This window comes from Gymnoscopelus microlampas (genome assembly GCF_963454915.1).
Source record: "Gymnoscopelus microlampas genome assembly, chromosome: 22".
Classification (NCBI taxonomy): domain Eukaryota; kingdom Metazoa; phylum Chordata; class Actinopteri; order Myctophiformes; family Myctophidae; genus Gymnoscopelus; species Gymnoscopelus microlampas.
The window spans coordinates 14,137,213-14,161,212 of NC_139959.1; the positions used below are offsets into that span (position 1 = coordinate 14,137,213).

The following is a 24,000-nucleotide window of genomic DNA, read 5'->3' on the forward strand; positions in this document are numbered from 1 at the left end:
TATAAATTGACCCGTGCAGACTTGCTATGATGAAGGAGAAACAGCCAGTGATCCAATGTATTTTACATTAGAGAGAAAACGCCCATCCTGCTGCCCTGCTTTTAGAACACTCAGTGAGTGAGTGATTGGCTAAAAGGGACACAGCGGGAATGTTTGATGATTGAGAGAGAGAGAGAGAGCGCGCAGCAAGGCGGCACAGTGATTGGCAGTGATCAGTGATGGAAGAAGAACTCAATTTCAGTATCAATACCATGACGTAGAAATACTCTTACAAGTAAATGTCCGGTACTCAAAATGTACTAAAGTGAATGTACAAAAGTATTGGCATAAAAATATACTTAAAGTACCACAAGTGAAAGTACTCTTTATGCTGAATTTCCCATTTCACAAGTTTCACAAATTTATAAAAAATCTACATCTACAAGCTCACAAAGCATGGGGAGATTTTAAGTATATTGGCTGAAGTGGTTAATGTAATTTTTTAAATAATTATGAAAATGTACAAAGTAAGTAACTAGTAACTAAAGTTTGAAATGATTGTAGTGGAGTAAAAGAGCAATATTTACCTCTGAGATGTAGTGAAGTAAAAGTATGTAAAATCGGAAATACTCCAGTAAAGTTAAAAATACTTGCACTTAAGTATAGTACCACTGGTGATTGGGTGAGAGTGTCGCAGCGCGCCGTGGGGGGGGAGGAGCTGATGAAGTGTTTCAGCGGGAGCTGTCACTTCACGCCCCATTGGTTTGACACTCACCTGCGACGCCTCCCTGATTGGCCAGGCGACTCGGGCGAGGCTGACCTAATGAGGTGGAAATAGGAATTGGAGGGCTGCGCTTTCCCTCATGCCCACATCTGTCGCTCTCGCGGAACCAATGAGAGGCTGATGGAGTCATACGTCGCCAACAATATGCCGCCTGAATATCAACGTTTGCTGTTAAACACAATGCACAGTGGCGGTCATTTTTGGAGCTGGAACCACATTTAAACTGTCTCTCACAGGAAACGAAGGCATAGCATAAACTGCATGATTTTACTCATTGTGTTATCTGATTGGAAGTTCGCATGAGACTATACTGAGAAAAGTATCTCTAACTAAGAAGTGGTCGTTGCAGCCATTTGCATTTTACTTACATAAGCGTTTTGTACAGCTCTATTTTTAATCATTTGGATTATTTCAAGAATACTGTGTGGTTTTACATAAAAGCAATGACACACACACACACACACACACACACACACACACACACACACACACACACACACACACACACACACACACACACACACACACACACACACACACACACACACACACACACACACACACACACACACACACACACACACACACACACAAAGCCAAGATGCTTCGCCACATGGGAAAGGTGAGCTTCTGGTTGAAGGCCAGAGAATCAGTATTATTGTTCAGCTGGTGCTGAATTTCTTTTTCACAAGTTAAAGCTATTTTGGGGGCATTTTTTGCCTTTATTGACAGCGACAGTGGAGAAAGACAGGACATGTGGAGAGAGCTGTGCCAGTTTGCATCATAAAACTTAATGTAACTCCGTAGAAGATCCTCACCCCTTAACTATTCATATCCTGGGGTGAACAAAATCCTATAGTACTACATAGCATGGTGCCATCTGAATGAATGAAAATAATCTGTCTTGCATGCTTCATGAGAGGTTTTTGAAGCCCTGCCAGTGTGTTCCCTTACTGAGTACCTGGGAGGGTGAGTGGTCGACACGTCAGGATTTAGCTAAACATCTGCTATTGATTGTGTGGATAATTTGGCACAGAGCTGAGCCCACAGTCAAACTTCATGCCATTATTTCAAGAGAATCTCCTTTTTTTTGGTGTGTGTGTGTGTGTGGGGGGGGGGGGGTATGATTTACAGTGGGGGCAGGCGTTTGCCACATCACTGCACAATATCCTCCACAATAAAGTTGCGAAGGATGTATTGAGAAAGCTCTCGACGTAGAGTTTTTAATTTGATCACACTAGATGAGGAGTACACCAGGCAGGCATCTCTGTTGTCTCATCATTATCTCCCAGAACATTGAAAGACCAATAATAACACTGATTAATTTCCCAGTCCTCTCTGTATGTCCAGCGTTTCGAAATGTCACTAAAGTTTTTAGATGGATTATGTTGGATTGATAGTCCTTGTTCTGCACCTGTTTGGTGTGTTGGTTTTGTCATCGTCATTGTGACTTGTTTTTAGACATCAGCGGGGATAAGATGCTTCCTGTTCAGCCTCTGAAATGTCACCCCTCTAATTAAGATACCACGAGGTAGGTGTGTGTGTGTGTGTGTGTGTGTGTTGTGTGTGTGTGTGTGTGTGTGTGTGTGTGTGTGCGTGTGCGCACACAGTATTTCCCTGTGCTTGTGTGCCTGTCCATAGAGGCCTAAAGTGTTTGTGTTTTGTCAACCCGTAAGCACCTGTTATTCATTCAGTGCATGTCAGTTTCTGCTGCAATCATTTCATAATAATTGACTTTCCCACACCATGCCATTGTGAAATGGCGCCCACCTCAGCACTATGCCTGTGTGCTACTTCCATTTGAAATGTACATGATAATGAACATTTAGCATAATGTGGTGTGACTTAATGTGGTGACCCACCTGGCCTGCACATCACCATATCATCACTATCGGGTGGAAATGTCTTTAAGTCTTTAAGTTCTTGACTTGGTGAAATGTTTATTAAACCAACATACAAAATTAACCAACTTTCCAAAATAGTGCACATAGCAGATCTACAAGCTCACAAGGTGTCGCGATGCGACAATGTGAGCTTGTAGATTTGCTATTTTCGCTACTTTCGCGCAACACTCACTATTTGGACGACGAAGTAGAGCATTATCCCATTTAGACCTGGACAGCCTGTACGTTGTTATACCTTTCAATTCGGGAAAGTATCTGTGTCATTTTAGATGTTGCTATGTACTATATCGTCGGTGTCCAGCCAGGACCAGCTAACTCCATTTTCATTATTATTTTTTTTTTTCATAAATCAAGGCTATTGAACACCCTTTAGGTCTGTGTAAAATATCAAAACATTTGAACCAATGAAAAGTATTAAAAAGCGCCTCTGACGAAAACTCCCAACTCCATTGGATCCTCAAACTGTCCGTCAAAAACAAACAACTCCCCCCTCTCCTCTACAGCGCTGCTTTTCAACAGCATGAGTAGAGCGCGTTGCGCAGTGAACGAGGAGCAGGACCACGTAAACAAGCTCCCCGTAGTCTGTTAAAACTATGCAGTGTACCTGTTTATCAAACTTAGCACTGACGCTAATGTTATGAAAACAAGTAATATTTCTAAAATCTATTAAGTGTTTAATGAGGAGAGCAATGTGACGAGAAGAAAGGCGTTCATAGCATTTCTGTCGCGCTATTCTACTACCTCTTTGCAGAAGTTATTGTAATATTTAAAGTCCTGTTTATTATTGTAGGCCTATATAATAAGTGGCATGAAGCATCAGGGCATTAATTCACACGTTGTTGTGATGCATTGTGAGCTTGGAGATCCATTGTTAGCTTTTGAGAATTTGTACCCTTTTGAAACCTCTCCCTCAGCAGCGAGTGGAGCTACTGTTGTTTGGACACCTAACTCCACTTCAGCTTGATTTCTGCTCGTCTGAAACTGCTAACTCCACTTGCGCTGGGTAAAGTGTTGATTTACCCGCGATTTGGTTAAAGTGTTGATAATATAATGACACATGCAAGTATCTGACAATATATAAAGTCACTATACCAACTTTGATGAGGCAGTATTGCTTTGTTTTAAAAATATAAGGTTTTCTTCATTTCCTGAAAAACGTATATTTTGTTTTTGCGTTTCCTGAACAATGAGCGTTTTGGAGTTAGCAGTTTCTGGCTGGACAGCAGAGATATATTGCTGTGCAACATAATCTTTTTCAGAAAACTTTAAAAGGCTTTTTTTAAATTGGCCTCAGATCTAAATGGGTTAATTAAAAAACAAACAAAAAAACATATGTTCGTTAATAAAGTAATAATAATAATAACTTTAATTTATATAGCGCCTTTCAAAAACCCAAGCACGCTTTACATTAACAAAAACAAAAAATAAACAAACTATAAAGATACACGGTTTCTGCCCTGACATGCAACAATTAGAGGGATGCAACCGGGTTACCGAGAGTACAGAAGGCCAAGAACCAATGTCAACTCTGCGTGTGCCTGGTGCATACATGTGTGCATGCAGGCAGGCACTATGTGCATGGTGTACATGTGTGCACCTTCGTACAGTTTGACCTGAGCAGAAGAGGCCTAATTGAATTGACAGCAGAGGCTCCAGCAGTAACAGGGAGCAGATGTGCGCTGACAGCCCAGGCGAATGGGGGGAGATTATGGGGCCTGGCCAGGGGTGTGTGGAGAGGTGGATTGCTTCAGGACCATGGCTGGCTGCAGAGAAATGAGGCTCTGTGCTTCTTCTCAATCAGTGAGACACACAATAGTCACACAGAAGTCTATGTCTTGCAGCACAGCCAGCATGTTTTTGCCAGGTTCTCGCTACTCACTATATATGTTCTCAAACTGATACTGGGCTGACAAGTTATTCCACTTGTCTACAGTTCAGTGGTTTGAATCCCTTGGTTTAGAGTGTTTGAATGAATACTACACCTTTTTTCACCAATCTCCACGCTATATATCTGTCCTCTGTAATGTTCACTGGATGGTACCATTTCTGTCTACTCTCTCTGTGTCTCAGAGGTGGGCTGTGGAAAGTTCAAAACATAAATTACAATCTAGTTCTCAAACTGTATTTTCATTTTCATTGATGCAACATCCATGACTACTATTTTAGCGTGCTATTGTTCCAGGAAAATAAAGGCTGTAGTTTCCATCAGCTTGAAATCCTCACCAATGATGTCATCAGCAGGTACATTTTCAAGCTATCCACAGCACAGTGTGGTGCAGTATGGTGTACAGTTTGAAAGTAGTGGCAGTGTTACGGATAAGAGTGCTAGGAGTAGAGTATAGGGATCTGTGTGTTATGTGTTTATGTTATAGGTGTGCGCGCGCCCGTCTTGTCCTCGTCCTCGTTCTTCGTCTGATCCTATGCAGATTCGGGAAGCGACTCCTTCTCCAGGATTGGTGGGGAGCGCTTCAGGCTCAAGCTCTGCACTCTGCAACAACGCGCCTCTATTGGCGCATACTACTCCACGGCTCCGCGTCACCAACCCTCCACTCTTCAAAAGCCATTCAATGTCTCCATTCTGGGCCGCTGTCAGTCCAGAGACACTCCATGTGCGACAGTCTAGTGACAGTGTGCCCAACGGAGTAGTTTAGCTACAGCCTTAACATACAGAGCATTGTATCCAGTCTAAATCCTATTGTAAACCTTTGCTGCTTAAGTAAGTGCGTCATGTGAGAGATGATACAGGGCAGGTAGTATTGTAGGTATTTATTAGTATTCCACTGTTTAGCACCAGGTAGAGGGCAGGATCCATTCACTTTGTATTTATGTTTGTTAAGTAAGAATAGGGTAGTCAGCTAGTTAGGTTTTCTTTATTATTGGTTATTACTAAGTTAGGAAGTAAGAGTTGGGGGTTATTCAAGTGTTTAGGAAAGCGACCTTTTGTTTGTTGTTTGTTTCTTTGCTTTGGTTCCTGTCCGCGCCCTGTTCACTCGACAGCACTGGTAGCACTGTTATTTCATTACCTTTTACACTTGATTGTATGCCATTCTAAGATTACTGTGAATAAAAGCTTAAGTTTGGCTTGAACCATCTTGCCTTTGTTGCGTTCCTACTCCCCTAGACCCGGTGGGTCGTAACATAATGGGGGCTCGTCAGCTTTATTGAACCTGAGCTGTTAATTTAAGTTTTTTTTCTCCTCAAAGTAGGTAATCAAGTGGCATACGGTTGTGTAAATTGTTTGACTAGGACTATAGGATTAGAGGGATGGCTCCATTTAATCTTGAGAAGTTTATTGAAAATCCATCATTTGATGCAATTGATGATTGTCGCAAAGAGGATTTGCACAATATAGCTTTTCACTTCAAGATCACGGTGTCCAAGTCGGCATGTAAAGATGAGCTTAAAACTCTAGTGGTGGCTGGGTTGGTGGAGAAGGATATTCTGGTTGTGTTGCCTGTGGTGCCTGATGAAGCTAATGCGGTAAAAGAGCTCAATGTGCATGGTGGCATAGGTGCCCCAGCGGACAAAGCTGAGGCACGGCCACAAGCAGGTGGGGGTGGTGATCCTCCCTCCCTGCCCGATCCAGATGGGTCTAAAGATGACGTGAACGTCCGTATTGCACAGATCAAAGTTGATTCTTATGAAAAAGTGCAAATGCGGCAAGCACAGCTCGAGCACCAGCTAAAAATAAGAAAGCTGGAAATAGAGGCAGACACTGCCTTGCGCATAAAGGAGCTTGAGGTGGGTTCTCTGAGAGGGTCCCAACCTAAGTCAGGTACATCTTCTATGAGTATTCCTTCCGCTTTTCCATCTACCCTGGATGTTTCTAAGCATGTTGCGTTGGTGCCTGCTTTCCGTGAGACTGAGGTGGATTGCTATTTTAGTGCATTTGAGCGCATTGCCTCTGCACTTAAATGGCCCAAAGAGGTCTGGGCATTGTTACTTCAATGCAAAATTCAAGGCAAAGCTCGAGATGTGGTGTCAGCTCTCCCTCTAGATGATAGTCTGAATTATGACTCTGTTAAGGCAGCTATTCTAAAAGCATACGAGTTGGTGCCTGAGGCCTATAGGCAGAAGTTTAGGAACCACAAGAAATCTAACCAAACATTTGTTGAGTTTGGCCGAGAGAAAGGCCTTCTCTTTGATAAATGGTGCACCGCCTGTAAGGTTAATGATTTTGATGCTCTGCGGGAGTTAATTCTACTTGAAGAGTTCAAGAAAAGTATTCCCGAGCGCATTGTGGTGTACCTTAATGAACAGAAGGTGGAGTCACTTTCTAAGGCGTCAACTCTAGCAGATGAGTTTGTTCTCACGCACAAGACTGTGTTCTCGTCATCTCAGAGTGAGAAAACTTATACTCCTCGATTCAATTCTACGGCTAATAATAATACTTCCAAGTCACCACCTCCGCGTAAGGATGACCGGGAGTGTTATTATTGCCACAAATCTGGACATGTCATTGCAAATTGTTTGCAGTTAAAACGTGGGGGACAACAGCAGCAGTCTTCTCAAGGTGCAGGGCAGCCACAAGGCATAGGGTTGATTAAAACAGAGCCTGGTTCCATGAAGATGTGTGAGAATCCTGATGCATGTTTTGCACCGTTCACCTTTGATGGGTTTGTGTCGCTGACAGGGGAAGCTAATGATCAGCAGCCAGTGCGCATTTTACGCGACACTGGGGGTTCACAATCTATCATTCTGGCTGGTGTGTTGCCACTTACTGATCAAACCTCATGTGGCTACAGCACTGTGCTACGTGGCATAGAAATGGGTTATGTTCCAAGGGCATTACACCAGGTACATGTGAATTCTAAATTGATCACTGGGTTTTTCCCTGTTGCCGTCTGCCCTGAGTTGCCTATACAAGGGATTTCTTTCTTAATGGGCAATGATATTGCGGGTGGGAAGGTGGTTCCACCACTTGAGGTAATGGATTCTCCTAACTATGTGCCTGATGGCTTGATTGAATCTCGCCCCACTGTGTTCCCAGCGTGCGTAATTACGCGTGCACAAGCACGAAAAGTAGGAGATGATGTTGATTTGTCAGATTCTGTTCTTGGACCAATTTTCAGAGAGGAAAATGTGGGGAATAAATCTGATGTTGCTTTAAGTAGCACTGTGAAAAAAGAGGACAAAGTACCGTGCACACCGGTTCCCCAAACTGGTGATGTTTCCAGGTTGCCGATTACCCGAAAGTCTCTGTCAGCAGCTCAAAAGGGTGATCCGAGCCTAAGGAAGTGTTTCAGTGAGGTGATGACGTCTGACGCCGTTAAGAATGAACAGGTAGGCTATTTCCTTGATCAGGATATTTTGATGCGTAAATGGACATCACTTGCTACTGTAGGGTTAGAATGGAGCGCTGTATTCCAAATTGTTGTACCTACAGCCTTCCGTCAGCAGGTGTTATCAGTCGCCCATGAGAGTAAGTGGGCTGGTCATTTAGGTGTCACCAAAACGTACAACCTCCTCCTGAAACATTTCTTTTGGCCCGGAATGAAATCTGATGTTGCAAAGTTTTGTCAAAGTTGCCACACGTGTCAACTGGTAGGGAAGCCTAATCAGGTTATCCCTCCTGCCCCCCTTTATCCAATACCTGTGATAGGTGAACCATTCGAGAGGGTGATTGTCGACTGTGTTGGCCCGCTGCCTAGAACATCCTCTGGTAACCAATATTTACTCACTATCATGTGCACAGCTACCCGGTTTCCAGAGGCTATTCCGTTGCGCACCATCACAGCTAGAGCCGTTATCAAGGCGTTGCACAAGTTTTTTGCCATCTTTGGCTTGCCGAAATTTTTGCAAACGGATCAAGGAACCAATTTTCAGATCCTATGCAGATTCGGGAAGCGACTCCTTCTCCAGCATTGGTGGGGAGCGCTTCAGGCTCAAGCTCTGCACTCTGCAACAACGCGCCTCTATTGGCGCATACTACTCCACGGCTCCGCGTCACCAACCCTCCACTCTTCAAAAGCCATTCAATGTCTCCATTCTGGGCCGCTGTCAGTCCAGAGACACTCCATGTGCGACAGTCTAGTGACAGTGTGCCCAACGGAGTAGTTTAGCTACAGCCTTAACATACAGAGCATTGTATCCAGTCTAAATCCTATTGTAAACCTTTGCTGCTTAAGTAAGTGCGTCATGTGAGAGATGATACAGGGCAGGTAGTATTGTAGGTATTTATTAGTATTCCACTGTTTAGCACCAGGTAGAGGGCAGGATCCATTCACTTTGTATTTATGTTTGTTAAGTAAGAATAGGGTAGTCAGCTAGTTAGGTTTTCTTTATTATTGGTTATTACTAAGTTAGGAAGTAAGAGTTGGGGGTTATTCAAGTGTTTAGGAAAGCGACCTTTTGTTTGTTGTTTGTTTCTTTGCTTTGGTTCCTGTCCGCGCCCTGTTCACTCGACAGCACTGGTAGCACTGTTATTTCATTACCTTTTACACTTGATTGTATGCCATTCTAAGATTACTGTGAATAAAAGCTTAAGTTTGGCTTGAACCATCTTGCCTTTGTTGCGTTCCTACTCCCCTAGACCCGGTGGGTCGTAACAGGCAGATAGCACAATCACAACGTGTCCTCACATATACAGTAGTGTAAAGGTATATCATAGTCAATATACTGTAATATGGCAAGTTTTACAGTCCTCAGCAGACTGCACATAAAACACCAGTAACATATATACATGTTATAGAACTGCACAGTGAAAGCTAACAAAATGTCCGCAGGCTTGTCACACCAGGAACGCATTTCATTGCACCCACCCAGAATATCAAATTGTATGGGTTCACGACTTCGCGGTAATGTAAACGCTCCCACCTGGCTTCCCAATAGACAGCGAATACAAAGTCCCTCTGTGTGCCAAGTCACAAGAAGCGTTCTCCAGCCGTGCGCCATGTGTCTTTGCGCTGACCACAAAAGTGGGCTGTGATGTCACTCCTCGATGCAGGAGGGCAGGTTGTCCGACTTCAGGCACCTCGTTATCCTTGGAGTCGCGCCATGACTCTGCTGCTTCTAACCCGCAGCGTGGTCTGGAGCCAGAGGCACACTGACTGACAGACGGTGACGGCCCAGCCCGGCACATGCCACGCTGAACTGAATGAACCGCACAGCTGGAGCTCAATCTTCTGAAATGGTGTAGGTTTATGTGCGCGTGTGCATTCACGTGTGCACTTGTGTGTATTATGCATTTGCATGCAGCACGCGTGCATATGCGTCTGTAACTGTAGTACATTTCGGTTTCTTCAAAACCACAAAGGAAGAACGTGTTGCATCAAGCTTCTCTTCCTTTCTTGAGCTGTCTCTTGCATTGTTCCATCGTAGCCTTTGCCAACATCCACGTCAGGAGATTTATCCTATGCGGGGGGGTTGATTTGAGATTTCCCAGCATCCAACTGTCTGCAACCTATGTCTCCCCCCTCCAACTCACATAAAGATACAGTTGTGACTTCTATCAGGCTGACTTCATCAGGCACAGAGTCTTTACTCTCAGATCATAACATGGTCAAGTTGTCCACAAAACATAACACTGTGGGCCAAATTGCAAGCACATGCTGGGTCCCATAGGACTCAGTGGTACACAGAGGCAGCGTGTGCGTTCATGTTTTCGGTCTCTTTTCATCAGCTGATGTGTGCATCTGCATTTTAAAATCCTGACATGTACAAAACAGGAAAAACAGAAAGACACATGTTTATTCTTGTTTTCAGTTTTGCATCTTGTGCAGTTTGTTGCTTTCTCCCAGTGCTTTCCATGCACACAGACGGGGATGTTGTGTTCAGCTTGATGGGTGGAGCAGGGTAATTGGCCCCTCATCTGCCTGTCATGGAGCCAGAGGAGATGATGTGATGCACGGTACTATAGAGTTTTCTCTCTCCTACCCCCTCATGCAAAGCTATACATGTTGCAATCCATGCAAGAGTGATTGGATAAAGAAGTACAGAACCCTTGAGGGAAACTGCTTTGGGAAAGGAAGGGGTATGGGAGAAGTGGAAAAGGCAAGGACATGAATAAAGGGGAAGATCGATCATTAGAGGAGGCCGAGTGAGACGCAAGGCAGGGCTGTCAAGGGAGGAGAAGAGCTGTAGATTGGCTAGGGGAGGGAAACCATGCAAGGGAAAAAAACATTGCAGGAAAAAGCAACTATACATGGATGAACGATATTGGAAACATTACACTTGTGTGTGTGTGTGTGTGTGTGTGTGTGTGTGTGTGTGTGTGTGTGTGTGTGTGTGTGTGTGTGTGTGTGTGTGTGTGTGTGTGTGTGTGTGTGTGTGTGTGTGTGTGTGTGTGTGTGTGTGTGTGTGTGTGTGTGTGTGTGTGTGTGTGAGCAGTGTTTTCCCTTTATGGATGGGTAGTAATAATGTTTTTAATCCTTTACACAGTTGAGGAGTTTTTTTAATAATATGCCCTGTATGGGCTTCATTGCAGCTCCAACGTGAGGTGCATTAGTGTATTGAGGGGTTCTCTACTGTAAGAAATTGAGTTGATTGAATCATTGATGGACCGAGGAGCCGTATGTGGGGGCGGAGTATCTTGGAATGTCACTATAAAAGGTGATCACTCACACCTGTCTGTATAGCACCTGAGGAAGTATTAGCGAAATGTGTTGTGCATACTGCATCATTAAAGCAAGTCATTCTGCATTTGAGGAGTGTCCAATCCCTTCTTTTGAAGGTTTCTTTTTGTATAATTTTGAGATTTTTTCTAGTTACATAATTTCACCAAATAACTGTATATGCAGATCTGCACATATCTAAACTTCAGTAGCTCCATAGAAAGAATGTATCGCTCTAGCATAGATTAGGGTGATTTTAGAAGTTGAAATACAGTACGGCAATAGTCTGGTCGACTAAACATGTCATGACACCTTTGTGAGTGCGAGTACAAGGCCAGTTACTAAGAGGTCATTAAATCATTATGTTAATTATCAGATGAACTGTGCTGTTTTCTTCCAGATTAGTCAGTTTTTAGTGAGAAATGCAAACCTTGCACGTTGTTTTAGTACAATGTGACTTATACAATTTGCTTTAGCCACATCGCTTCCTTTGCAATATAAATTCTGAAACGCTATGTGCAGCCCTCAAAACAAGAGTGGAGGAAAGACACAGAACAGATGGAGGAGTGAATGTGTACATGTAGAATGCAAAGGGTTTCTGATTTCATGTGGTGTTTACTGTGGCCCATATGGAAGCAAGTTTCAGAAGGGAAGGGCGCTGTTGTTATTTCCATCAAAAACACTAATTGTGTCAATTGAATATGCATGGCAACAGTGTGGGGGAGAGAGGGCAAGAGTGAAAGAGAGAATACAATATTTGATAATACTGTACGTTTCTGTATGTGCAGATTACGGCTTGTGTAACGTGCAAATGTCTACCACTCACATCAGTGCACCCATGCATGGTTAAAATCCACCTTCGCTGGCACATTCCAGGGACAGGCAGAGACCCACACTGTATAGGCATTAGGCTTTTCTCTCTAATCGAAATGGATATGGCAATAGAAAAGAAAAAAGTTTGGCTCTGGAACATAAGGCAGCCCTTAAGCCCTCTTTATAGTCCACTGAAATGCAGCTCTCGCTGCATCCATGGATCAGCTGGACTTCAAAGGGCCAGAGGCACTGCCAGGCCTCCTTGAAAAACACCTCATACATTTGGATGCTACTGTACTGTTATGTCTGATGCTACAGTACCTGTAGGCAGAGAGGTTTCTGCATTTAGGAGACTCCGAGCCTGAAACTCAGTTTTCCCACGCACAGACTGAACCTAGCTAATTTCCTTTTGACACAGAGTCATAATTTATGTGGAGGATTACATTTTACAGCATCTGTCTGAATGATAAGCAGTATGCTGATATTCAAGTCTTTCAAAAAGGATTGTGAATTCTTTACAGAGTGGCTTTGTAGGAGGTGAGCCATCTAGATTAGAAGAGAGTGTGTGTGTGTGTGTGTGTGTGTGTGTGTGTGTGTGTGTGTGTGTGTGTGTGTGTGTGTGTGTGTGTGTGTGTGTGTGTGTGTGTGTGTGTGTGTGTGTGTGTGTGTGTGTGTGTGTGTGTGTGTGTGTGTGTGTGTGTGTGTGTGTGTGTGTGTGTTAGAAGTTTTGATTCCCACAGGGCCAAAAATACCATAATTGTGCACACTGACAGTATTATATCATATTTTGGATAACATAATACACAAAATGATGACGACGTTGAACTTCCTTGTATACCCAAGGCTATATAGACAGCCTTGGGTCACAGACGAGTGCCTATCTGTACATTTACATTTAATTGCTGACTAAGCAGACTAACTAGTTCAGGATTCTTCTTATTTATTTATTAAGAAAGGAAGTGGAAAAATAACAGGTTTTTGTTGTTTTGTTATGAAAACAGCAGAGGTGATGTACACTCCTAGTCACAGAGGCTGTGCCATTAAACTTTTATTTAGAAGAGAAGCTATGCTGAAGTATGGAGTGCCGTGAGACCTTCACTGGATCCCGGTCAAACAAAGAATTGACTTCACAATACACCTCACCACCTACTAGTCCCACAGCAACCTGGCTCCCGTCTGTACCTCTGCGACCTCCTCCACCATCACGTCCTCTCCCAATCCCCCAGGTCCAGCGTTGCCAACCTCCTGCTAACCCCTCAGCATCAAGCACCGACCCGGCTGCAGCTATTAAATTGCCAATGATCGTGCCACAGTACAGTGCAATTTGTCTTGATCAGAAAGGAGGAAATGCCCTGTGTGTATAGCAGGTCACAATGTCACATTTCAGTTTCCTTTTGCTTTGTTTCGCCATTCTCCCGAACGACAGGGAAAGGATCCCCTCTCAATCAATCCCCCTTCTCTCCTGCTCACCAGGCATGACCTGTTGTTGGGTGTTTATTCTGTCAGAGTGGCAAGAGTCACATATAGTATAGGACATGATTAATGTCACTGGCTGAGTGTGCAAGGTGGTAATTGTTGCTATACACAGCGCGCGCACACACACACACACACACACACACACACACACACACACACACACACACACACACACACACACACACACACACACACACACACACACACACACACACACACGCGCGCATACGCATGCGAAAAGACATGGATACATGGATGCACTTAACATACATACACACACATACTGTATGATCAGCTCCCTTAACAGCCCAGGTAATCTATGCTGTCAGTCCCCCATCAGCTGGCATCCAGCCAGGCTGAGCCAACAAGCAACTGCAGAGCATGGCTGGTGTGCTGGTGTTTGACGGGTACTCTGCAGCACTGTGTATCACTGTTTCTCAATGTCTGGTCCGGGGCCCCAACAGGGCAATTCTAAGAGTATACAAATGGAACCATTCTTCTTTTTTCTTTTTCTTTTTTACCTTTGGGATACCACACCTGCAATATAAAATTATCTGTGTTCATTTAACTCTGAGAGTGTACAGTGTCCATTTGGTTCCATTTGTACACTCTCAAGAGTTACAGACCCGTAAGGGTCCATATTTGACCCCTCTGGTGGTCCCCGGACCCGACATTGAGAACCAGTGCTCTACATTATCACAGTATCCACCATTAAAACCACAATACCAGAGCAAGCTCTGTGTCTTTGTTTATTTTGTCCACATTAGTAGGGCTGGTCATTGCAGGAGATCTCACATCCTAAATCTGACCGGCATTAGTGCTGTGAACCTCTCTTACTCTGTGTGTGTGTGTGTGTGTGTGTGTGTGTGTGTGTGTGTGTGTGTGTATATAAAATACACACACACAGTATATGACGTAATTCCAGACTGTCATCGTAACTCATTGAGAAATACTCCTTTGCCTTGTATTTCATTATAGTAATTTCTATTCTTATGGCGATTACAGGGACTCACTCTCTCAGGCTGCAGTGAGGAAGGTGTTGACAAGGAGGCCATGTGCATTTCACAGTTAGGATTGAGCAGCTTTCTCTCTCTCTCTCTCTCTCTCTCTCTGTCTCTCTCTCTCTCTCTCTCTCTCTCTCTCTCTCTCTCTCTCTCTCTCTCTCTCTCTCTCTCTCTCTCTTTCTCTCTCTCTCTCTCGGCAACTGGCTAACAGAGGTTGATTGTTCAGACTGTAGTGCTGAATTTCTCACCACAGCTTAGGAAGTGATGAAAACACTTCAGCACTGATACCTTTTGTAAAGCTCAATAAAAGTTCATCCAGTACCTATTGAACCTGTATTTGAAAAGCACAGTACATGCCCAGGGATCACTGGCCTTGTTTCATGAATTCTAATGTGAAACAGCTATGCTGATAATGGCTCTATAATTTCATGGAGAGATGCTTGACACCTTGATTCATCTGTGCAGTGATTACTTCAGACCTGTAATTAAGCTGTGTAAGATTGTGCCAAACCGAAATCCAATCTTCACTCTATACTCTACACAGCAAGGCACGTATTGTCCATGAGGGCTCAAGGTTCTTTTTCTGATGTTAATTGAGCTTCTTCTGTTTACTAATGGAGTGTTTAAGCTACTGGCTGTTCCTGGTTGTTGTAGCATCTATCTGCTACCTTTGTCCTGCATGACAGTGATTTAAGAGACGTATATTACAGTACCGTATGTCTTAAACAGACTTTGACATTAAGACCCCCATTAAAACGGATCTATTTTTGGTGTCAAGGACCAAACATTTGTCCCTTTCCCTTGATTGACACTAATAACTAGTGTTGAGTTCGCCTATTGACCTCTCTAATGAAAAGCTGTAATGAAATGCAGGCTGTGTGTTTGTAATTGATTGGGCTGGTTACCCTTAGTGAGTACAGTGATACTCTATGTAGGAAGAGGTAGTGTATTTATTATATTTACTGTTATAAAAAAAACAATATAGCTTTATCTACAGTATATTTATTTACTTGTTAGTAATGTTATGTAATACTGTACCAATACTTTACCAACATTACCCGGTTTACATTCCATTTGTATTTCTTTGACACAAACACTCTTGCCTTGCGACCGACCAGTTCTCCACATGCATGCATTTCTAGTATATTAAACCAGGGCCATAAATCCTTGCTGGACAGTGGTGCAGTATTAAGAAATGACCTGCGGCACGCGCTATGCACAAGATCATTTCAGTGTCAGGGCAGAAATATGATTGTACAGTATGCACGCGCACACAAGGGCTCTACCAAGGCCTCATTAACCAATAGCGGCTCCGGCAGCATACTGCAGCACGCCTCTTGTTGTGAGTTTTAATAACATTGATGCTTCTCCATCACAGCGGCATCAGTGATTTGCACAGACCAGCATGCACCTCTGTGGGGTCATGTACAGAAAAAGGCATAAATCTGGAGTGTTTTTTCCAGTTTCCTGTCTTCATGATTGCTTGTGGGATATACTGTACAGGCTCTAATTCAGGCACAAGGTCAGATGGATTGAACATGCTAAGTAATTAGAATAATATTTTTTCATCTCTCACAAGATGTTTCAGGGATCATTGACTGTTTTGTATTTGGAGTGGGGGGGGGGGGGGAGTTGCTAGCAGACGATGTCACGCTATACTATTTCCATTCCCACGCTCCTCCTCTGAAAAACATCTGTGTTTTAGATCCCCCCTTCACGGATGTCATAGCCACCACTAATGCTCCTGTACTGGGAAAGGGCCTGCAGTGTCCTATTGTTATGAAAAAGAAGAAACAAAGAGAATTAAGTATCCTCGTAGGCCCAGTAAAATTAGTCCAGTCCGGTTGAAAGCAGAGTAGGGCATCTCTGGCCTGCGGCCAAACTCTCCATTAAGGGCCCTGTGTAAAAGTTGATGAGGAGGAAAGAAAGACCCTGTTGGTTATTACACAGCTCCACTACCTTCCCTCTTGGTTTGCCAGAGCTACAGTACATAGCCACAAAATGCAAACATGAGGTGGAAAAGATCAAACGAATGAATTAAATCAACTGATCTGAATTTCTAAAACATTATTTTGTTACGCAGAGGTTACGGCCAAAAGGTTAACTACCATGAGTTGTTGATTGCAGCAATGTTCTTAAGAAGTTGTTTTTGTTGTTGTTGTTTCAACTTCAGTGTTTGAGGAGAGTGCCTGTGGGTTTGGGGGAATGATTATAAGCTGGTGACCGGGCTGCTGAGGGCACTCTGTCTATGCCCTCGCTTCCAATCTGGCTACTCTTGATTACCTCTAAAGTAGAGCAGCAGTAGAGAGTTCAGACTATGAGAACTGAGCAAAGGATCATGGGTAAAACCTGTGAGTCATTGTTGGTGGGAAATGAAATGGTATAGGCCCCCTATATGTATTACCGGATTTAGATGTGTCCCTAATATAGCACACGCTCCTACAGTATGTTAACCACCAGAGAGTGATATATGCCTTCAATGCGTGTGGGCTTAAAATGTCATTTTTCTCACCCATAATAAGACTAAAGTACCTAGTTTCCAGTCTCTGACAAAACACCATAAGCCCAGAGGATGTAATACAGGCCTACTGTAAACCACACACACCAGCCAATGTCTGACTCTTATTATTTCATCATTAGAGACCTCCAGGGGAGTCAGCCGTGTCCCTCAAGCTGTGGTTGGCAATATTTTTAGAACGCGTGGCCCCCAGGAGCAAGTCTATGAGATAATCAGTGGGTAAAATGGCCTTGGCTCTGCTAGATGCGTCTACAAGGACGGGCAATGCTAGTAGTGTAGTTCTTTTTTCTTCATTTTCCCTTTCTTTGTTGCCAAAAGGGATACATTTGTCCATTGTTCAGATGAAATCCAATATGAGTTGGTCTCTTTTGCTGAAGGTGGCTCCTCACAGGTTCAAATTCTTCTTCCAGACCTTAAAAAAAAAGGTCTAGTAGACAGATAAGAGGTGAGTTCACTGCCAATGCACAATTTTAAAAGATAATAAATAAGTCTCTACAGTGGCTGCAGTAAAAACATCAGAAGTTTGTCATGACTGTTATAATAGTTGTTTTTCACTGGTTTTCACAGTTTAGAACATCTCATCGATCAAATAAATCCCACGCCTGTCTTTGTTTTTCCTGTGAAGACAATTATATTTTGGTTGGAAATGAACAGTATACCAATTTCATTGACTGCAGTGCTTTGTTTTTCCATGCTATACAGAGTCCACCCTTTCACAGGCATGCTTGTGAGACAGGCGCACACACTCGAATACACACATCCACGCACAATATTGATGCCAGGTGCTAATGGTGAAAACTTTAATGAGGAAATAAAATATTTAAGTGCTTTACAGACAGAATGCACCCTTTTCTTATACATTATTCAACATGCTACATTATGGACCTCATGTTGCTTTATGTGCTCGCCAGCTGTTTACAAGAGCAATATAGAAGTGGTCAGCGTTTTGTGTAATTCCTGGGCTATCTTTAGTATCTTGTGAATGATGAACGCGGCCTTGAACCAATTATATGGACTGTTAGCTCTACCTGAACCCGTAGTAAACACTGCTCATAGCCATTTAGCAGTGCACGCCATGAGGTTAAAAGGATATAACACTTTGACTGGGAATGAAATAATTGGAGGAAAACCCGAAGACACTAAAAAGTAGACGAGGGTTACTTGGGTTGGATGACGATGCTCTGCTATTAATGGGGGTTAAACTGAAAATATGTTGGTGAACTCGAGACAGCCTGCTGTGTTGGAGATATAGGAGTTCTGCCCTCCTGATGCAGCCCAGCTGAACTCCATTAACCTCAATGAGATCTTTGTGTTTTGTGGATGCATTATGGCATTACAACGGCGTAAGAATGTATTGTTTCAGAGGTTGTTTATTATGACTGTGGTAGTATGTCCTTACTATCTTGTGTGTGTGTGTGTGTGTGTGTGTGTGTGTGTGTGTGTGTGTGTGTGTGTGTGTGTGTGTGTGTGTGTGTGTGTGTGTGTGTATCCACATGTGTACTTGTGTACACATGTACTTGATGACTTCATTCTTCAGCTTAACTGAGTTCTGATTTATGTCACTATAAAATCCCAAATCAAAATTGTTTTAAATGCTGCTCTGATTCATTAATTTGAGCTTCATTCTTTAGCTCAATTGATTCCTGATTTATGTCACTATAAAACCCTGAATCAAAAGTGTTTTAAATGCAGCTTTGATTCATTAATTTCATTACTATTATGTCAGGCAGAAAGCGCCATGGCCATAACGAACCTGGCCTCAGTCCCTGGCCAGATTTTAATCATTTGCTGGCGCACTGAATGCAGATGAATGAACTGTGTTTCTCAGATTCTTGTAAACTATTTTCTCCCCCACACCATCCTGCTTTGTTCCTGCTATTCTTTCCCAACGACTAAGAATACTGCGTTGGACGTGGTATTTATGATTTCAGAAACAGAAACGGTATGAATGGAATGCGTGATGTATATCTTTATTGCCTCTGGAATGAGGTAATGGGCTATGCAGTTTTATAGCATGAGGTTTAATGTAGTGTAGTAGGCCTATTTTTAGCCCACAGAGATTTGATAGAGTCACAGAGACTGCTGAGCTAGCACCAATAACACTCCACCTCCATTGGAAGTCATTGCAGCACACAGTGTGTGCTGCACACAACTCAATAAAGACACCGGTCCAGTGCTGCCTCCAGTGGAGGAATTTGAAAGGACACTGAATCAAATGTAGTTGCATGAATGAATGAGGCAATGGCATTTGTTGGAGTGATGCCCAGGATAAGGGATGCTTAGCCTTGTGTTTCTGCTGAGCTGGTTCTGAGTTACTCTCATTATTGATAGTCATATGGCTGCGCTCCATAATGAACCGGTGGCCTACTTTTCCAAGAAACAAAGCCAGCGAGCAGCTCTGGTGCTGATGACCTAATGGGTGCTGTGTGGGGAGAACAGCCACAGCATTGGGTCCAATCAGCAGAACTGCAAATGAAGCGCCAACATCTGTCCTGTCGGTTAATGACTGACTATAATTGTAAATATAATATGCTCGGCATGTTTCCGTATAGAGCTGAGCATTTACACTGCAGAGATGGCCATTGTTCCCATTCCTGGCATACTGGGGCAGTGCTGGCTCAAACTGCGGCAGGTCTGAACCGAATCTTGTCTATGTGTCATTTCCACAGGGCATTCTACCTGGACCAGTCCAACATGCCCCCCAGCTCTGGACCCAAAGCTGCCCTTATAGACAAGGTAAGAACCACCTCACACATTCTTTCACAGTAATGTTGATTTAACCAGCGACGGTCACTTTTTATACTCATTAACACTCAGGATTGTACTACTGCACATGTTTTCAAATTGGGTTGTGAGCTTGTAGGTGAGGTTTTATTTTATTGTTTTACCACTTAAACCCCTCTATATTGTGTTTTTAATTGTGATATGGATGTCCCTGGGTCTGAAATAAAGATTGAATTGAAATAGACTTGACCAGGGTCAGCTCTGTACTTGCTCCACTGTTTTTCACCTCTACACCAAATCTCTTTGCTGAAAATAGCCGATCTACAAGCTCACAACGTGTCACAACGCGAATGTTCCCCCCAGAAAATAGGTTATGCTAGAGTTTAAGTGGTTAAAACCATTTCCCAATATGGCTGATTTCACTGCACAGCTGTGTCTGATGAATGTCCAGCATGCCCCTCTCTGAACTGTACCTCTTTCCTCCAGTCATACAGATGTAAAAGAAAATACCTTACATAAGCAGGCCCTACTGCACATCTATGAATCTGAGATGTTGAGACTTATTGAAAATTAAGATAATGGTCAGTTACTTGCATCAGCTCCCACACACATGCCCCACTGCTGCTAGGGTTATTTGCTGCTAGACCTTTTGGTGTGGGTGGGTCATTACTGTACTTTTGATTTACTTTTAATTTCTATCCTGTCTTTTCCGTTTTTCTTGTTCTTTTGTTGCTTGGAAACCCAGTATTATGTTTTTGTATCTCATGCTGTTGTTGCACAGTCTTGCAGACATACTGCATCAACATTTTGCTACTTATAACTGTATGACACACAGTCATTGTCATTGTCATTATCCTAACTCACCCCTCCTTCCTCTTAGCTGATGCGTCCCCTGAACGCGCTGGAGGAGCTGTACCGCCTGATCGAGAGCTTCATCAGCTGCCGTCGTACGGCCGCCTGTCAGTACACAGCCTGTGGCGCGTCGGGAGTCGGCCTCCTCACCGTGGCCTCCGAGCTCTGCTCGCGCCTGGGGGCCACGCACATCGCCATGTGCAACAGTGGCGTTCACCGGTGAGTGTTGAGAGCACATTTTGTGTGCACAGTACACCCCTCCTGCTGTCTGGTCGGGTGTTCAGGGCCTTTTGACTTGCACTAATCAAGTCCACAGGCCCAGTCGGACTGCCAGCTATTTTTACTCTAAAGCTGTGGAGATCGATTGACATCAGCATGGTGTCCCATATTCCAGTGCTCGGTAGACTCTCACACTGTTCCAGCTTTGTGGAAGACAGTCAGTCATAACACCAGTGCACAAAAAGGCATGTGCCGCAGTGAATAATGATTTTCCTCCAACTTTATTTATTGATTTGTGTTCCACCTTGAATACTGTGGAAGAACATGAGAGTTGACACTGCTCTGAATAGATTGTTGTTTTCTTTAGTTATAGGACATGGGGCGACAGTGGCTCAGGGGTAGAGTGGCCGGGTAGAGTGAACTGGAAAACCGCAAGGTTCCCAGTTCGATCCCGGGCTGGGGCGCTCCCCTAGAGTTAGTGTCGAAGTGTCCTTGAGCAAGATGCTGAACCCCTAATTGCTCCCGGTGAGCAGGTTGGTGCCTTGCATGGTTTCCTCCGCCATCGGTGTATGTGTGAATGGGTTAATGGCACAATCAATGTAAAGCGCTTCGGATAGAAGCGCTATATAAATGCACCATTTACCATTTTACCATTTATAGGACACAAGTGAAGGTTCGATTTATTGATTGTTTTTTGATTTATTGAATACTTATAATCGTGTACCTGTACTACAGGTAGTACAGTCAAATGTTGTGCTAAAAGGATAACACAAAAATCCCCACGGGCTTGTTTCCATTGTGCTCAATTCATCAGTAATACTCATATAATACATCTATCTATCTATATATACATTTCTAAACCCAAAACCCCCAAAAAAACCCTGCCACTGTGTGGGACTAAACACAAAAACAACATATCAATGTCACTAACAAGACACGCCACAACGTGCAGAATTACTACGCGCAGTCTGTAGGCCACTTCATACTGCTCAGCACACATCTGCCCCCTCGCAGCATAATTAATTGCGGCCAACACAAACTCACAACATTACAGTCGGCCATGTTGTTCCTTAGCGTCATCGCCGACCACCGCCCAACGAGACCCAAGTGAGGTCAGACAACACACTCCATATTTGGGCATAGCTCCATTGGGAACATCTCCTATTATGGCTTTATATAACCGCCCAACGAGACCCAAGTGAGGTCAGACAACACACTCCATATTTGGGCATAGCTCCATTGGGAACATCTCCTATTATGGCTTTATATATTTGTGAGAATGTGCCATTTAGCGGCTGGAAATCAGTACAGAGCCAGGTACTAGGTTGCAACCAGAAGGTGTATTTATTCACCAGAAATACATACAGGAACATGGACATCACATAGAAGCGCTCCACCCTCAACAGACCTCTCTCAATAGTGGCAAGTGACTGCTTTTTATGCTCAGCTGAGCTAATGAGCCAGCCTGGACTATACCATTATAAGGGGTGTTCTAACTCAGATCATAACATACAATACATAAATAAACACACCATAAATACTTAAATACCCTTAACCCCCACAAGTATATTCAAACTGACTTAACTACAAAATACTCTTTCCCCTCTACTACAACCATAAGCAACTCTAAAACACATCACAACCCCCTCTGCTATTCTAACTTGGTCCAGCCCAATTACACTGGACAGAACAGCTCCACTTGAACAGTAACTGTTAAGATTCCAATCATCACTCAACATTACCTATCTTACACCAACATATTGCACTCAAGTCTCTATTGCACTCATTCTATTCTACACATTGCATTGCTCCTCCTAATTACCACTAAACATTTGTCTCCAGGTGGAACTACGTAGCTGAGTGGCCAGCTCAACAAACAGGAAACACAATTCAAATGTTCAGTTACAAATGTATTCAATCAACAATAAAATCAGGACTGTGCAAAATACAACTGTGCAAATAATTAAAGTGCCAATATCTAAAGTGCCCATATGCTGTGCAAATATTGTTCAATTAATAAGGGTTCAAGTACATGTTTAACATAGTAACAGAGGTCCTCTCTGTTACAATATTATAGAGACCAACAAACACAAAGCACCGCGCAGCGGCTAGGGGGGAGGGGCGCGCAGCGCCCCGACCCTCTAGTATATATACATTTCTAAACCCAAAACCCCCCAAAAAAACCTGACACTGTGTGGGACTAACACAAAAACAACATATCAATGTCACTAACAAGACACGCCACAACGTGCAGAATTACTACGCGCAGTCTGTAGGCCACTTCATACTGCTCAGCACACATCTGCCCCCTCGCAGCATAATTAATTGCGGCCAACACAAACTCACAACATTACAGTCGGCCATGTTGTTCCTTAGCGTCATCGCCGACCACCGCCCAACGAGACCCAAGTGAGGTCAGACAACACACTCAATATTTGGGCATAGCTCCATTGGGAACATCTCCTATTATGGCTTTATATAACCGCCCAACGAGACCCAAGTGAGGTCAGACAACACACTCCATATTTGGGCATAGCTCCATTGGGAACATCTCCTATTATGGCTTTATATATTATAGAGACCAACAAACACAAAGCACCGCGCAGCGGCTAGGGGGGAGGGGCGCGCAGCGCCCCGACCCTCTAGTACAATACAATACAAAACAATACAAATACACTACAAAACATATATAAATAAAGCTCAGTATCATAAGGTATATTTACAGAGAAAGGAAAGGAGGGGGTCAGAGGATTCTACTATCAAGGTGTTCAAGGAAACTATGTTCACTTGTATTTTGAGGACAGGAATTCTCAGATGGGATGTTGTTGTAGACCAAACATAGTAATACAGGGGTCCCACAAGGTTGTGTGATATCTCCTATACTCTACGTTAATGACTGCAGGAAAGTACACCCCAATAATTCCCCCACCAGGTGATCGTGTGTGTGTGTGTGTGTGTGTGTGTGTGTGTGTGTGTGTGTGCGCACGCACACATATGTGTTTGTGTCCGCAGCTAGGCCAATCAGCGTCATTTTTCTTGTGCACACTGACAGCAGGCCAAGGACATAAATTCTAAAATATTTTTCCAATCGGTTAACGACAACTATGTCATTTTTGGAAATGGTAACATCATGTTTGTCCAAGTGATGACAAGAATAAAAGTCCGCACAGACAGC

At 43.5% G+C, this 24,000-nt stretch overlaps 1 protein-coding gene across 1 annotated transcript in view; it reads left to right on the top strand.

Annotated features, from left to right (window-relative positions):
* Positions 1 to 24,000, top strand: part of prex2 (phosphatidylinositol-3,4,5-trisphosphate-dependent Rac exchange factor 2) — a 160,083-nt gene that overhangs the window by 117,676 nt on the left and 18,407 nt on the right. Inside the window, exons 37-38 of the mRNA XM_084048787.1 lie at positions 19,700 to 19,766; positions 20,635 to 20,825. Of these exons, the coding sequence (XP_083904913.1) occupies positions 19,700 to 19,766; positions 20,635 to 20,825 (258 nt within the window). The remainder of the gene's footprint in view (positions 1 to 19,699; positions 19,767 to 20,634; positions 20,826 to 24,000) is intronic.